The sequence below is a fragment of the Saccopteryx leptura genome, chromosome 9, assembly GCF_036850995.1.
Source record: "Saccopteryx leptura isolate mSacLep1 chromosome 9, mSacLep1_pri_phased_curated, whole genome shotgun sequence".
NCBI lineage: Eukaryota > Metazoa > Chordata > Mammalia > Chiroptera > Emballonuridae > Saccopteryx > Saccopteryx leptura.
The window spans coordinates 37,871,167-37,885,969 of NC_089511.1; the positions used below are offsets into that span (position 1 = coordinate 37,871,167).

Sequence of the window (14,803 nt, forward strand, 5' to 3'; positions counted from 1 at the left end):
CAGTGACTGTTTTGTAACTACCAATTTGTGTTTCTTATTCCCTTTACCTCTTTGATCCCACCCCTTCCCTCTTATCTCCTCCCACCTCCCCTCTGGCAACCCTTAAAATCTTCTCTATGAGTCTGTTTCTGCTTTGTTTGTTTATTCTTTAGGTTCTGCGTATAAGTGTAATTATATGGTATTTGCCTTTCTCTGTCTGATTTATTTTACTCAGTACAAAACTCTCTAGGTCCATCCATGTTGTCACAAATGGCAAAATTTCATTCCTTTTTATGACTAAGTCATATTCCATTGTCTATAGGCACCACTTTTTTATTCATTTACCTGTTGATGGACACTTAGGTTGCTTCCATATCTTAGCTGTAGTATATAATGCTGCAGTGAACATAGTGGTGCTTAATTAAGTCTTTTCAATGTAGTGTTTTGGGCTTCTTTGGATAAATATCCAGAAGTAGAATTGCTGGATCCTTGTCTCTTGTTAGAGCTTTTGTTTTACTGGGTTTTTTTTTTAGTTTTTGTTTTTTTGGGGTTTTTTTTTGTGTGTGACAGAGACAGTCAGAGAGAGGGACAGATAAGAACAGACAGGCAGGAAGGGAGAGAGATGAGAAGCATCAGTTCTTTGTTGTGGCTCCTTAGTTGCTCATTGATTGCTCCCTCATATGTGCCTTGATGGGAGGGGCACAGCAGAGCAAGTGACCTCTTGCTCAAGCCAGCAACCTTGGGCTCAAGCCAGCAACCTTGAGCTTCAAGCCAGTGACCTTTGGGCTCTACCCAGCAACCATATTCCATTGTCGTGGGGTCCCACGATCAAGCCAGTGACCCCATGGTCAAACTGGTGAGCCCACGCTCAAGCCGGTGACCTTGGGATTTTGAACCTGAGTCCTCTGCATCCCAGCCTGATGCTCTATCCACTGTGCCACTGCCTGGTCAGGCTTCTTTAACTTTTTCTTATCTGGGAAGCTCTCTATATGTCCTTAGATTCTATGTCTGACCTGGCAGTGGCTCAGTGGATAGAGCGTCAGACTGGGATGCGGAAGACCCAGGTCCGAGACCCCGAGGTCGCCAGCTTGAGCATGAGCTCATCTGGTTTGAGCAAAAATTCACCAGCTTGGACCCAAGGTCGCTGGCTCAAGCAAGGGGTTACTTGGGCTGCTGAAGGTCCATGGTCAAGGCACATATGAGAAAGCAATCAATGAACAACTAAGGTGTCACAATGCACAACGAAAAACTAGTGATTGATGCTTCTCATCTCTCCGTTCCTGTCTGTCTGTGCCTGTCTATCCCTCACTCTGACTCTCTGTCTCTGTAAAAAAAAAAAAAAAAAAGATTCTAAGTGATAGCTTTGCTAAGTAGAGTAATCTTGGTTGTAAGTCCTTGCTTTCCATCAGTTTGCATATTTAGTGCCTACAATCCCTTCTGGCCTGCAAAGTTTTTTTGAGAAATCAGTTGACAGTATATGGGAGCTCCATTGTAGGCAACTGCTCTTCTCTTGCTGCTTTTAAGATTCTCTCTTTGTCTTTAACCTTTTCAATTTAATTATGATGTGTTTTAGCGTGGGCCTCTTTTGGTTCATCTTATTTAGGACTCTGTGCTTCCTGTACTTGTGTGTCTATTTCCCTCACCAAGTTAGGGAAGTTTTCTATTATTTTTTCAAATAAGTTTTTTTTTTTTTTTTTTTTCTTTCTGAAGCTGGAAACGGGGAGAGACAGTCAGACAGACTCCCGCATGCGCCGGACCGGGATCCACCCAGCACGCCCACCAGAGGCGACGCTCTGCCCACCAGGGGGCGATGCTCTGCCCTTCCGGGGCGTCGCACTGCCACGACCAGAGCCACTCTAGCGCCTGGGGCAGAGGCCAAGGAGCCATCCCCAGCGCCCGGGCCATCTTTGCTCCAATGGAGCCTTGGCTGCAGGAGGGGGAGAGAGAGACAGAGAGGAAGGAGGGGGGGGGGGTGGAGAAGCAAATGGGCACTTCTCCCATGTGCCCTGGCCGGGAATTGAACCCGGTCCCCCGCACGCCAGGCCGATGCTCTAGCGCTGAGCCAACCAGCCAGGTCAAATAAGTTTTTTATTCTTCGTTCTCTCTTTTCTCCTTATGTCACTTCCATGATATGAATATTGGTATGCTTGATACTGTCCCAGAGACCCCTTAAACTATCCTCACTTTTTTGGATTCTTTTTTTCTTTTTGCTGTTTTGATTGGGTGTTCTCTGCTACCTTATCTTCCAAATTGCTGAGTTAATCCTCTGCTTCATCAATCTACTATTGATTCCTTTTACTGTATTCTCCATTTCAGTTATTGTGCTCTTCATTTCTTACTGGTTCATTTTTATGTTTCTATGTCTTTGTTGAACTTTATACTAAGGTGATCTATTCTTTTCCTAAGTGCGCTGAACATCCTTATAACTAGTGTTTTGAACTCTGTATCTGGTAGACTGCTTGTCTCCATTTTGTTTAGTTCTTTTTCTGGAATTTTGTCCTGTTTCCTTTGGGACATGTTTCTTTGTCCCCTCATTTGGCATCCTCCCTGTGTTTGTTTCTATGTATTAGGTAGAGCTGATATGTCTCCTGGGCTTTGTAGAGTGGCCTTATGCAGTAGGTGTCCTATAGGGCCCACTGGCACAGACTCCCTAGTCACCCAAGATGGGTGCCTCCGGTGTGGGCTGTGTGCACACTCTTGTTGTAATTGAGCCTCAATTGCTGTTGGCATGTCAGTGGGAGAGATTTACCCCCAAGCCAATTGGCTGTGAAGACTGGTCAAGACAACAGCAGAGGAGCTTTAGTGCAGGGGCTGACCCCAGGAAGTAGGACTCGCTTCAGTGGGGCTCTGGTGCCAGGTGGGCAACCCCTTGAATGTGTCACTGGGGGAGGTGGGTAGTTGGTGCTCCGGTGTGGTCTGAAGTTGTCCACTGGGCGCACTGGCTTTGGAGCCTCCTGGGAAGTGCAGGCCAAGGTTAGCCTCAGGCCACCTGGCATGAGCTACAAAGTGATCTGTAGATGGTTGCCACTCAAGCTGTAGCTGGAACAAGCTGTGGCTGCCACTAGTGCTGAGCTTGGGGCTGCTTAGCAAGAAAGAGTCCAGGGTACACCGAGGCCAGATGCTGCTTGTTTGGGGTTTGTGAACTTTTGAAAGATGAGAGCAAGGTCGAAGTATGAGCTGAGATAGACTGTTTATAGGGAAACACCACTGGAAGTAGCTTGGGTGAGTCTAAAAGTTGGGAGGGATGGAGTTTCCAGGAGTCACCACTGCAGGGTAATGAACAATGTTAGCCAGGTTGATGGAGATGCAGATAGGGCACCCACCTGCTGACTCTGTGGGGAGAGGGCCCATCAAAGGAACAGTCTCTTCTGCCAGTAATGTCCTCTGTCTGGAAGAAAACTGCCCTTCCAGCTCTCACCTCAAAGCCAGACAATTCATTTCCCTGTGTCTCTGGCACCTTTCGAGCTGCTGCCCCAGCACTGAAACTCAGAGCAAGTGAGTCTGTCAGAAGTAAGTGCATGTGCAGCAGTTTTGTTTATTTTGAATGTCAACTTTAATTGGAAAAATAAAAATATTTTAACAACTACTCTGACCAAGTCGGATGCCACTTCCAGATGGGTAGGCCCAGCTCATTTGGGGAACAGCAGGTGGAATGTGTGCAGAGAGCACAGGGATGGGGGTATGTTGGGAATGTGGGGAGAGCATGGAAAGGACTCAGTCACACTGAGAAATGTGGCCTTGGTTCTGCCATCCTGTGCGCCCCTCCCGGTGCTCAGAAATGAGCGTGATAGACAGAGATGCGCAGTCCAGAGTGGGGCTCCTGGCCCCCCCAGGCCCAGCTTGCCATGTGACCTTGCAGAGCCTGTTGCTGCTCCCTGCCGGTTCAGCTCATCTGCAGAAGGTGAGTTTCTGTGATTGTACTCTTCTGAGTTGTCAGACATCTTTATCAGTTTTTAATTTTTTTCTCTTTTTTTTATCAGATGGTAAACATTCTGTTCAGAATATAAAGGTAAGATTAGTTTTTTTAAAAAAACTGATTTTCTCAATAGATTGAATTTTCACCATAATTTTTTTTTTAACACATTTTTTTTTTTTTTTGTATTTTTTCTGAAGCTGGAAACGGGGAGAGACAGTCAGACAGACTCCCGCATGCGCCCGACCGAGATCCACCCGGCACGCCCACCAGGGGCAACGCTCTGCCCACCAGGGGGCGATGCTCTGCCCCTCCGGGGCGTCGCTCTGCCGTGACCAGAGCCACTCTAGCGCCTGGGGCAGAGGCCAAGGAGCCATCCCCAGCACCCGGGCCATCTTTGCTCCAATGGAGCCTTGGCTGCGGGAGGGGAAGAGAGAGACAGAGAGGAAGGAGGGCAGGGGGCGGGGTGGAGAAGCAAATGGGCGCTTCTATGTGCCCTGGCCGGGAATCGAACCTGGGTCCCCCGCACGCCAGGCCGACGCTCTACCGCTGAGCCAACCGGCCAGGGCCTCACCATAATTTTTAAACAACTTTTTTGTTTCGTGGGGAAGAAACCTCCCTTAAAAGTTCTTTCTAGCCCTGGCCGGTTGGCTCAGCGGTAGAGCGTCGGCCTGGTGTGCGGGGGACCCGGGTTCGATTCCCGGCCAGGGCACATAGGAGAAGCGCCCATTTGCTTCTCCACCCCCCCCTTCCTCTCTGTCTCTCTCTTCCCCTCCCACAGCCAAGGCTCCATTGGAGCAAAGATGGCCTGGGTGCTGGGGATGGCTCCTTGGCCTCTGCCCCAGGCGCTAGAGTGGCTCTGGTCGCGGCAGAGCGACCCCCCGGAGGGGCAGAGCATCGCGCCGGAGGGGCAGAGCATCGCGCCGGAGGGGCAGAGCATCGCCCCCTGGTGGGCAGTGTCGCTCCTGGTGGGCGTGCCGGGTGGATCCTGGTTGGGCTCATGCAGGAGTCTGTCTGACTGTCTCTCCCTGTTTCCAGCTTCAGAAAAATACAAAAAAAAAAAAAAAGTTTTTTCTGATTGAATGTTTCTTATTAAGTACTTAAAATACTTGAAGAAACTGATATTTTTCATAGTCTAAAAATGAAAGGAATATATTGAGAGGTTAGAAATCACATAATTTGTGTGTAATAGAAAAATAAACAAAAATTCAAAGCTTTCCCTTCCCTCTAAGTTTCGTGTTGAAAAGCAAGATCTTATTTTCTCAGTCCCTTGAAAACAGGCTTCTCTGCAGTTTATGGGGTCTTATTGAATATTCCAAAGAGAAAAGGCCCGGTTGAAGTTTCCTTTGCGCACCTCTGCTCGGCACTGCAGCCTTATTGCGTGCTTTAGAATGTGAAGTGACGGCCTGTTGCTCCTGGGACTTACACATGAAGACACAATGACCGACTGAACTCACAGGCAAAAAGGCAGAAAGTTTGAACAGAAGATGCTAAGGTTCTCAATTTATTAGACTTAACAGGATTTTTTTCTCCCCCAGGATGAAAAACCACCATTATGTAGAAAACCTCCACCCTCTCCAGGTATTTGCCTTTTGAATTTCATTATTGAAAATCTTACAGGTTTATAGATGCTTGGAGGGTGGGTATATGCAAATAAGGGCTGTGCTTTGGTCTGGAGGCAGAGTGTGAAGTCCAAGGTGTTCTCTGAGCTACTCTCCCTATAATTTGGGGCGCTGCAGTAGTTTTCAAAGTTAATTCTGCAATTTTTTCCTGTTATGCTTCACATCACTATCTGAAAACCACATTGGGTATCAGACTTTTAAGTCTGTCCTCCATATAGAACTGACTTGATTTTCGCCTATTCCATCTTACTTAGTGTTTTTGATGCTGTGTTGTGAGAGTTTGCTGGGGCACTAACTTCGGGCCCACAGGCTCATTTGTCATTGTATGGACCCTGCCACTCAGCTATCCTTTGAATAGATGTAATAATCAAAATGTTTGTTTTCAATGATTTCTATGAAGTATCGACAAGCATCTAAGATTATTAAATATGCTCATTCCAAAATCTTGTAGTTTTTGCACCAATGACTCTCTCCTCTGTCATTTGACTTTGGTGCTCTTGGCCCAGACACTTGATTGTTCCTGGAGGTGTGGCCCCCTTGGTCCTTGAGAGCCCTTCTTGGTCGGCCTAGGGACGCTGTATCTCTTTACTGCACACTGCTCAGGTGGGGAAACCAGCCAGGCTGCCAGTCGTGCAGCCTGTCTCTGGTGACTGGCAGGCTCTGTGGCCAGCTAGGGCACTTGGGGGTCCCTCCTCCTCCTGGGCTTCTCTTTGGGCCTGCCCTCCCTCTTGGACTTCAGTGCCTGTGTGTACTGCCTGCCAAGGGCACGCATCCCTGCTGTGGGCTGCCTGGCCCGGCCCAGAGGGTGTGAGCCCCATCTGCTGCTCTAACCAGGTACCTCATCAGTCCTTTCTAGGCTAGTTTGGTCCCCACTACCTGCCAGGGCGAGGCATCCCCACCTTTTGTAGTGAAGTCTCCTGACATAGTTTAGGCTGCAGCTTCTGTCTTCAACCTAATCTCAACTGTTTTCTTTCTGGGATTCCTCATGGTTCCCCTCTTGTTCTCAGTGTAGCTGTGGAGTTACTCATTTCTTAGCCTTTCCTTTAATCTTCTTAAGGACTGAGTATATGTGTATCAGTGGTCAGGGAAGCATATCTGGAGTCAACAGTCCCCTCCCTAACCCTTGCCTGTCCCCTGGGGTGTGTGCCAAATCTACTGTCTGGAGCCAGCAGCCCTCCCGTCTTTGCCCACAGACAAAGCACTTCTGTTTACCCTTCTATTTGGAGGCTTGCCCTGGCCAGGGAGTCCATTGTGGCTTTCAGCTTTTTGACCTCTCTGAGCATATCTCCCCATGGAACATCGCTTGTTTTTCTCCCATCTTTCTTGCTATTCTTTCTTAAGATCCTTTGTGATCTCTGGTTTGCTTCTCCCCCTGGTGCCTTCAGGTACTGCCCACATGCTGGTGGCTCCCGTCGCTCCAGCTGAAGCTGGCTTCAGAGCTTTGGGCCTGTGTCCTAAACTGAGCTTACCTTCCTTTGCTCTACTTGTGTTCCTTGTCTGGCTAAGTGTCTTCCAAACCACAGATCTTAGTGCTCATCCTTGATTTGCCCCTCCCTCACTGCCCACACCCAGCCAGCTGCTGAGCCCTGTGGGATTTTAGCCCCAGAATCCTGCTCTCCCACATCCCTTCCTCCCTGTTCCCGCCACAGCTCCCCTCAGGGCCCCTCTGGGCTGGGCCTCGTTCATTCACTCTCTTTACTGCTGACTGGAGGGATTCATCTGAGAGCAGAGCCTCTTCCTTTTCACATCTCTACCTAAGAGCCTTTCTGGCCTCCACTCTGCACAGCGGTGTACAGGGACCGCCCTCAGGTTCTGCCTCCCCGTTACCTCTCTCCTGTCACCCACTGTACTCTCGTCAGACCGCTCAATCTCTCTTGAGGCCATTTTCTTTCCCAGGACCAAAGAGCATAGCTTGAGGTCCTTGTATGAAGTAATTGCTCACATGGTTTTTCCAATGAAGTCTCATGTAATTTTGATGTAAAATTATAAACGTCAGTTAATATTTTAAAACGTTTTCCCTGTACCTTTTCAGATATAACTGGCAGGGCACATCAGCAATATATAAAAATAACGAAAGAAAAGTTTGAGGAATTAAGAGAAGAAAATTCACATCTGTATAATACAAACCAAGCCCTTACTCTTGAACTTAACATAGTAAAACAAACAATGAAAGAACTACAGTTAAAACTGAGGAGAATAATGAAAGAAAATGGAAAGCTGAAAGAGGCTGAGAAAGCATCGGCTCAGGAAGGTGGGCGCAACTACACAGTTCTTTCATTAAAGGAGCAAATAGGACTTCACTCATTTTCTTATGTATTTTGAGAGTTAATATTTTAGGTTGTTATATTTGTTGATGGTTATGTTGCTATTTTGTGTTATACTATTTTAGTTTTTTTCATTAATATACTTGTTGAAATTTGATTTTATCTACTATATCATTATTATTGTTATGCTAAAAAATGATAATGCTTCTGGATTTGATGATTAGGAAAGTAACTTTACATATATTTCATATCAGTTTTTATCCCACTGAATAACATATAAAAATGCCTTATTCAGCCTGACCTATGGTGGCGCAGAGGATCAAGCATCAACCTGGAACACTGAGGTTGCCGGTTCAAAACCCTGGGCTTGCCTGGTCAAGGCACATATGGGAGTTGATGCTTCCTGCTCCTCCCCCCTTCTCTCGCTCTCTATCTCTCTCTCCTCCAAAATGAATAAATAAATGAAAAAAATTTTTTTAATTAAAAAAAAATGCCTTATTCACCACATAGTTACCACTGATGAAGATTATATTTTTCTTTCTAATTTGATAAGCAAAAAAAGGAATCCCATTTTAATTTCTATTCCTTTAGTTATTAATAAGCTTGAATATTTTTTCTTTTTCTTTTATAATTTTTTTTTACTTGAGATACTTGGCTTTTTCTCATTGGTTTATAGGAGCTCTTTATATATGAAGGATGCTAGCCTTTGTCATGTATGTAATATTTGCTCAGTTTGTTGATAATTTAACTAAACCTATAGGATATTTTTCTTTTATGGCTTATGCCCTTGGTGTCAAGTCCTTTTTACCTCAAAGGTTATATAAATATATTTTTTTCTTTTTTAGTGAGGGGGAGACAGACAGGGACAGACAGACAGGAAGGGAGAGAGATGAGAAGCATCAATGTATAGTTGCGGCACCTTAATTCATTGATTGCTTTCTCATATGAGCCTTGACCTAGGGGCTCCAACCAAGCCAGTAACCCTTTGCTCAAGCCAGGGTCCTTGGGCTCAAGCCAACGACCTTGGAAATCAAGCCAGCAACCTTTGGGCTCAAGCCAGTGACCATTGGGTCATGTCTGTGATCCTATGCTCAAGCCAGTGACCCTGTGCTCAAGCTGGTGAGCCCGCGCTCAAGCTGGCAACCTCAGGGCTTTGAACCTGGGTTCTTAGCATGCCAGGCTGATGCTCTATCCACTGTGCCACCTTGTGGTCAGGCTAAGTTTTATTTTCCCTTAAGTAATTGTATATGTAAAAACAACTACAAACTTCCAAAGTATTGACTATTTAGTGTTAAAAGACTTAGTAACTTTTATTCATTTATACCTATATAGTTGTCATTCACTGCCTCTGTGAGCTTAAAAGAAATAAAAGGGCAGATGGTTAATAATTTATAAAAATCTTAATCAATTTGATACAAGTTCTTATAGTATAATATTAATTTTTTTCAGTAGTTGCTGCACCTGAATTACTTAACCTCAGAAAACAAGCTCAAGAACTGGTGGATGAAAATGATGGGTTGAAAGTGATTATCCATCATTTGAATGTAGAACTGAGCAGATATCAGACAAAATTCAGGCATTTATCCAAGGAAGAGGTAATGTTTCCAATTGAGAAAATTAATTTTCAGCTTGTTTTTAGCCTTTCCTATTGAATTGATTTCCAACCATGGAGGGTTTATATTTGTTACAATTTGGTATAAAAAGACATATACAAAGCACAGTATTTCTAGGGACCTTTTTATTTCTTTTTCCCTCCTACCTCCTCCCTTTTTTTACTTTCTTCTGCCTTCTTTTCCTCCTTTCTCATAACAAAGGCAATAAAGGCTCTTTGTAAAATAATTGGGACAATACAGAAGTTTATACAAAGTAAAAAAGTGAAAGTCCATATCAGCTGCTTTCTTCTCAGTCCTGTTCCTTTCATTTACAATTATTATTTGCCAGTGCACTAACTTTCAAAAGAAGGCAGACTGGTTTATACAGTCTCCCAAAAAGATAAACAAAATTAACCAACCTTTAGCTAGACTAAGGAAAAAGATGATTCAAGTAAATAAAATTAGAAATAAAAGAGGAGACATTACAACTGATAACAGAAAAATACTAAGGATCCTAAGAAACTACTGTGAACAATTATACCCCAACAAATTAGATGACATAGAAAATATTGCTAATTTCTAGAAATCTACAATCTTCCAAGACTGAATCATAAAGAGATATTCTGAACAGACCAATTACTAGTACGGAGATTGAACAAAGAAAAGTCCAGGACCAGATGGGTCCACTGGTGATTCTGCCAAACATATAAAAAATCCTTCTTAAACTCTTCCAAAATATTGAAGCAGAAGAAATACTTCTAAACTCATTTTACAAAACCAGTAGTTACCGTGATACCAAAATCAGACAAGAACACCAAAAGGAAAGAAAATTACAGGCCAATATCCCTGATGAACAGAGAGAAAAGTCCTCAAAAAAACATTAATAAACTGACTCCAGCACTACATTAGAAGGATTATACACCATGATGAAGTGTGGTTTATTTCTCAGGTGCAAACATGGTTCAATATATGTTAGTCAGTAAATGTAATACACCACATTAAATGAATAAAAATCATGATCATTTTGATAGATGCATAAATAACATTTGACAAAATTCAATACCTTTTGGCCTGACCTGTGGTGGCGCAGTGGATAAAGTGTCGACCTGGAAATGCTGAGGTCACCGCTTCGAAACCCTGGGCTTGCCTGGTCAAGGCACATATGGGAGTTGATGCTTCCTGCTCCTCCCCCCTTCTCTCTCTCTGTCTCTCCTCTCTCTCTCTCTCTCTCTCTCTATCTCTCCCTCTCCTCTCTAAAAATGAATTAAAAAATAAATAAATAAATAAATAAATTCAATACCTTTCATGGTAAGAACCCAAGAAATTAGATATAGAAGGAATGTATGTCAACATAAAGGCCATATATATGATAATAAGCTTGCAGCTAGTCTAGTACTCAGCAGTGAAAAGGTGAAAGCTTTTCCTCTAATAAGGTCAGGAATAAGACAAGGATGCCTATTCTCACCACTTTTATTCAACATAATAGTGGAAATCCTAGCCAGAGTAGTTAGGCAAGAAAAAGATATAAAAGACATGAAAACGGGAAAGGAAAATTGTTTCTGCTGATGACATGATGTTATATATAGAAAACTCTATAGATTCTACCAATAAACTGTTAGAACTAATGAATAAATTCAGTAAAGTTGCAGATACAAAATCAATATACAAAAATAAGTTGTGTTTCTATACACAACAACACTATTGGAAAGAGATATTAAGAAAACAATCCCACTTACAATCGCACCAAAAGGAATGAAATAATTAGGAATAAATTTAAGGAGGTGAAAGATCTACAATGAAAACTGTAAAATACTGATGAAAGAAGTTGAAGAAAAAAAAATAAATGGAAAGATATAACACTGTTCATGATTGTAAGAACTAATAATGATAAAATGTCCTATCCAAAGCAATCTACAGATTCAATGCAATCCCTGTCAAAATTCTAGTACCATTTTTCACAGAAATAAATAAAACAATCCTAAAATTTGTATAGAGCCATGAAAGACCCAGAATAAACAAATCTTGAGAAATGAACAGAGCCCGAGGCATCTCACCTTCTGATTCCAAACTACACTGCAAAGCTGTAGTAATCAGAACAGTATGGAATTGGCATAAAAACAGACACTTAGTTCAATAGAACAAAATAGAGGGCCCAGACATAAACCCATGCATATATGATTGGTTGATTTTCAGTAAAGGATCCAAGGATATACAACAAAGAGGATAGTTTCTTCAATAAAGTGTGTTTGGAAAACTGGATATGCTCATGCAAAAGAATCTTGCCAAATACAAAAAATTAACTCAAAATAGATTAAAGACTTTAATTTAAGACCTGAAATAATAAAACTCTTTCACATTGATCTAGGCAATGATTTTTTGGACTTGACCAAAAACAAAGGCAACAAAGCCAAAATAAACAAATGAGACTACATCAAAATAAAAATCTGTATAGCAAAGGTAACCATGAACAAAATGAAAAGTCAACCCATGGAATGAAAGAAAATATTGCAAACCACATCTTTTATTAGGGGTTAATGTCCAAAACATTCAAAGAACCCATATAACTCAATAGCACAAAAACAAATAAACCAATCTTTTAAATGGGCAAAGGATCTGAACAGACATTTTTCCAAAGAAGGCACATAAATGACCACCAGGTACATGTAAAGGTGCTCAACACTACTAATCAGCAGAGAAATGCAAACCAAAACCACAAAAAGCTATCACCTTGCACCCATTAGAATGTCTATTATCAAAAAAGACAAAGCCCTGGCCGGTTGGCTCAGCGGTAGAGCGTCGGCCTGGCGTGCGGGGGACCCGGGTTCGATTCCTGGCCAGGGCACATAGGAGAAGCGCCCATTTGCTTCTCCACCCCCTCCCCTCCTTCCTCTCTGTCTCTCTCTTCCCCTCCCGCAGCCAAGGCTCCATTGGAGCAAAGATGGCCCGGGCGCTGGGGATGGCTCCTTGGCCTCTGCCCCAGGTGCTAGAGTGGCTCTGGTCGCGGCAGAGCAACGCCCCGGAGGGGCAGAGCATCGCCCCCTGGTGGGCAGAGCTTCGCCCCCTGGTGGGCAGAGCTTCGCCCCTGGTGGGCGTGCCGGGTGGATCCCGGTCGGGCGCATGCGGGAGTCTGTCTGACTGTCTCTCTCCCTGTTTCCAGCTTCAGAAAAATACAAAAAAAAAAAAAAAAAAAAAAGACAAGATGTAAGAAATGCTGGCCTGACTGTAAAGAAAAGGGAAACCTTGAACATTGTTGACGGGAATATAAATTAGCTCAGTCACAATGGAAAACAGTGTGGAGGTTCCTCAGGAAATTAAAAATAGAACTACTATATGATTCAGCATTCCCATTCCTAGGTGTGTATCCAAAGGAAACAATATCACTATCTTGAAAACATGTCTGTACTCCCATATTTATTACAGCATTATTCACATTAGCTAAGTTGTGGAAACCTATGTTTCCACAGACAAAGAAAATGTGAGATATATGTGATTTATGATATATATGTATATGAATGACTTGCATATGTATAATGGAATATCATTCAGCCTTTAAAAGGAAGACAGTCCTGCCATTTGCAACAACATAGGTGAACCCGGAGGGTATTATGCTAAGTGAAATCAGCCAGACAATCACTGCATGGTATCACTTAATTTTATTTATTTATTTATTTATTTGCATTTTTCTGAAGCTGGAAACAGGGAGAGACAGTCAGACAGACTCCCGCATGCGCCCGACCGGGATCCACCCGGCACGCCCACCATGGGGCGACGCTCTGCCCACCAGGGGGTGATGCTCTGCCCATCCTGGGCGTCGCCATGTTGCGACCAGAGCCACTCTAGCGCCTGAGGCAGAGGCCACAGAGCCATCCCCAGCGCCCGGGCCATCTTTTGCTCCAATGGAGCCTTGGCTGCGGGAGGGGAAGAGAGAGAGAGGAAGGAGGGGAGGGGGTAGAGAAGCAAATGGGCGCTTCTCCTGTGTGCCCTGGCCGGGAATTGAACCCGGGTCCTCCGCACACTAGGCCGACGCTCTACCGCTGAGCAAACCGGCCAGGGCCCATGATATCACTTATATGTGGACTCAAAAAAAAAAAAACAAAAAAAACAAAAACAAAAAACAAACAAATGTTGAACTCATAGAAAACAGGCAAAATTTTAATATATTCTGTAGATTATAGTATATCACTATTGAGTTCTTGATTTTTATTGATTTTTATAATGGTACTGTGGTTGAGAAAGTGAAGATTTTTTTTAAGGAAATAGGCACTGATGTATTATAGGAAAGGAGGCATTATATCTACAAATTATTCTCAAACATTTCAAAAGAAAATTTTCTCATATATACCTACACTTTAGATGCATAGATTGCTGGTGCACAGTAGATTAAGAACGTCTAAGGCTTGAAATTCCATAAGTGTAGTTTAATTTGTCTTCAAAATGTGTTTTGTTCTTAGAGTATAGATACTGAAGGCCTCCCATCAAAGGGCCCTATACCACCCTGGTTGGTAAGTGAAAGTTATTTAATTTCAGGCCCATATTTTCTGAGCTATATTTATTTGAATAACTATTCACATCTATCCCAAATTAAGTGTATTTTCTCACCTTTTAAAAATTTTGCCGATATTGTTTAGGTGTAAGAAATAGATTAACCTTTTTTATCCCATTATCTTCAGTTGGACATGAAGTATCTGTCACCCCTGTTGCTGGCTTATGAGGACAGAATGAAAGAGAAGGACGAACTCATTGCCACCTTTCAGGTAGGTTGGCAGATGTCTCAGAAGAGACAAAGTTTATAAAAAAGAACATTTCAAACTTTGAAGAAACATTTTGAAGGTAGGTATGCCCAACATCTAATAGGTACTCCAATATTTGTAAAAGGAAAGGAGAAAGGAAAGGAGGGATGTAGCAGGGTAGGAGGGAGGAAAAGAGGGCAGAGGGGAGTGGCCGGGGTAAATGCTGGAGCGGGAGCCACAGGCAAGGAGAGGTGGGGGAGGCACGGAGGGACAGGGCAGCGCTGCAGTGGAAGGTCCCAGACAGGCAGCCCAGTGGGCTGTGGTCTCGGGGTGCAGAGGTGGGAGCAGTAGGAGGCACTCCATTCCTGGCATTCCACAGCTGCAAACACCACTGTTAGAGGGGACATTGAGGCAGACAGGGGAGGTAGTAGGCCAGGGGTATTTTATAGACTTACTAATTCAGTGAACAGCCAACCCCAGGGGAAGTCCAATTATTGAGCTGTTGGAAGCAGAGGAAGCGAGGTTTTTATTCATTTCTGCCTCCTTGTTCACCTCTGCTTTACAGGAGTGGCTTCTGGCAGCGGAGCTCATTTTAATTACAGAGGGGACCAGGGCTGTGTGGTGTTGTAGATACATCCTTGCCTTTCCATGCTGCCCACCTCTGTGTTCCTCATTTAAGTGGCCAAAGATATCTCTGGAATTG

The 14,803-nt window shown here is 43.7% G+C and overlaps 1 protein-coding gene across 5 annotated transcripts in view; it reads left to right on the forward strand.

Moving 5' to 3' along the window:
* The window catches only part of CEP89 (centrosomal protein 89), an 86,082-nt gene that overhangs the window by 26,441 nt on the left and 44,838 nt on the right, over window positions 1-14,803 (forward strand). For 3 of the 5 annotated variants that reach the window (XM_066349664.1, XM_066349666.1, XM_066349669.1), the window contains exons 6-11: window positions 3,960-3,988; window positions 5,431-5,473; window positions 7,547-7,765; window positions 9,228-9,373; window positions 13,822-13,872; window positions 14,041-14,124. In XM_066349664.1, the coding sequence (XP_066205761.1) occupies window positions 3,960-3,988; window positions 5,431-5,473; window positions 7,547-7,765; window positions 9,228-9,373; window positions 13,822-13,872; window positions 14,041-14,124 (572 nt within the window). The remainder of the gene's footprint in view (window positions 1-3,959; window positions 3,989-5,430; window positions 5,474-7,546; window positions 7,766-9,227; window positions 9,374-13,821; window positions 13,873-14,040; window positions 14,125-14,803) is intronic. The other 2 variants (XM_066349665.1, XM_066349667.1) reach the window with 2 other exon arrangements.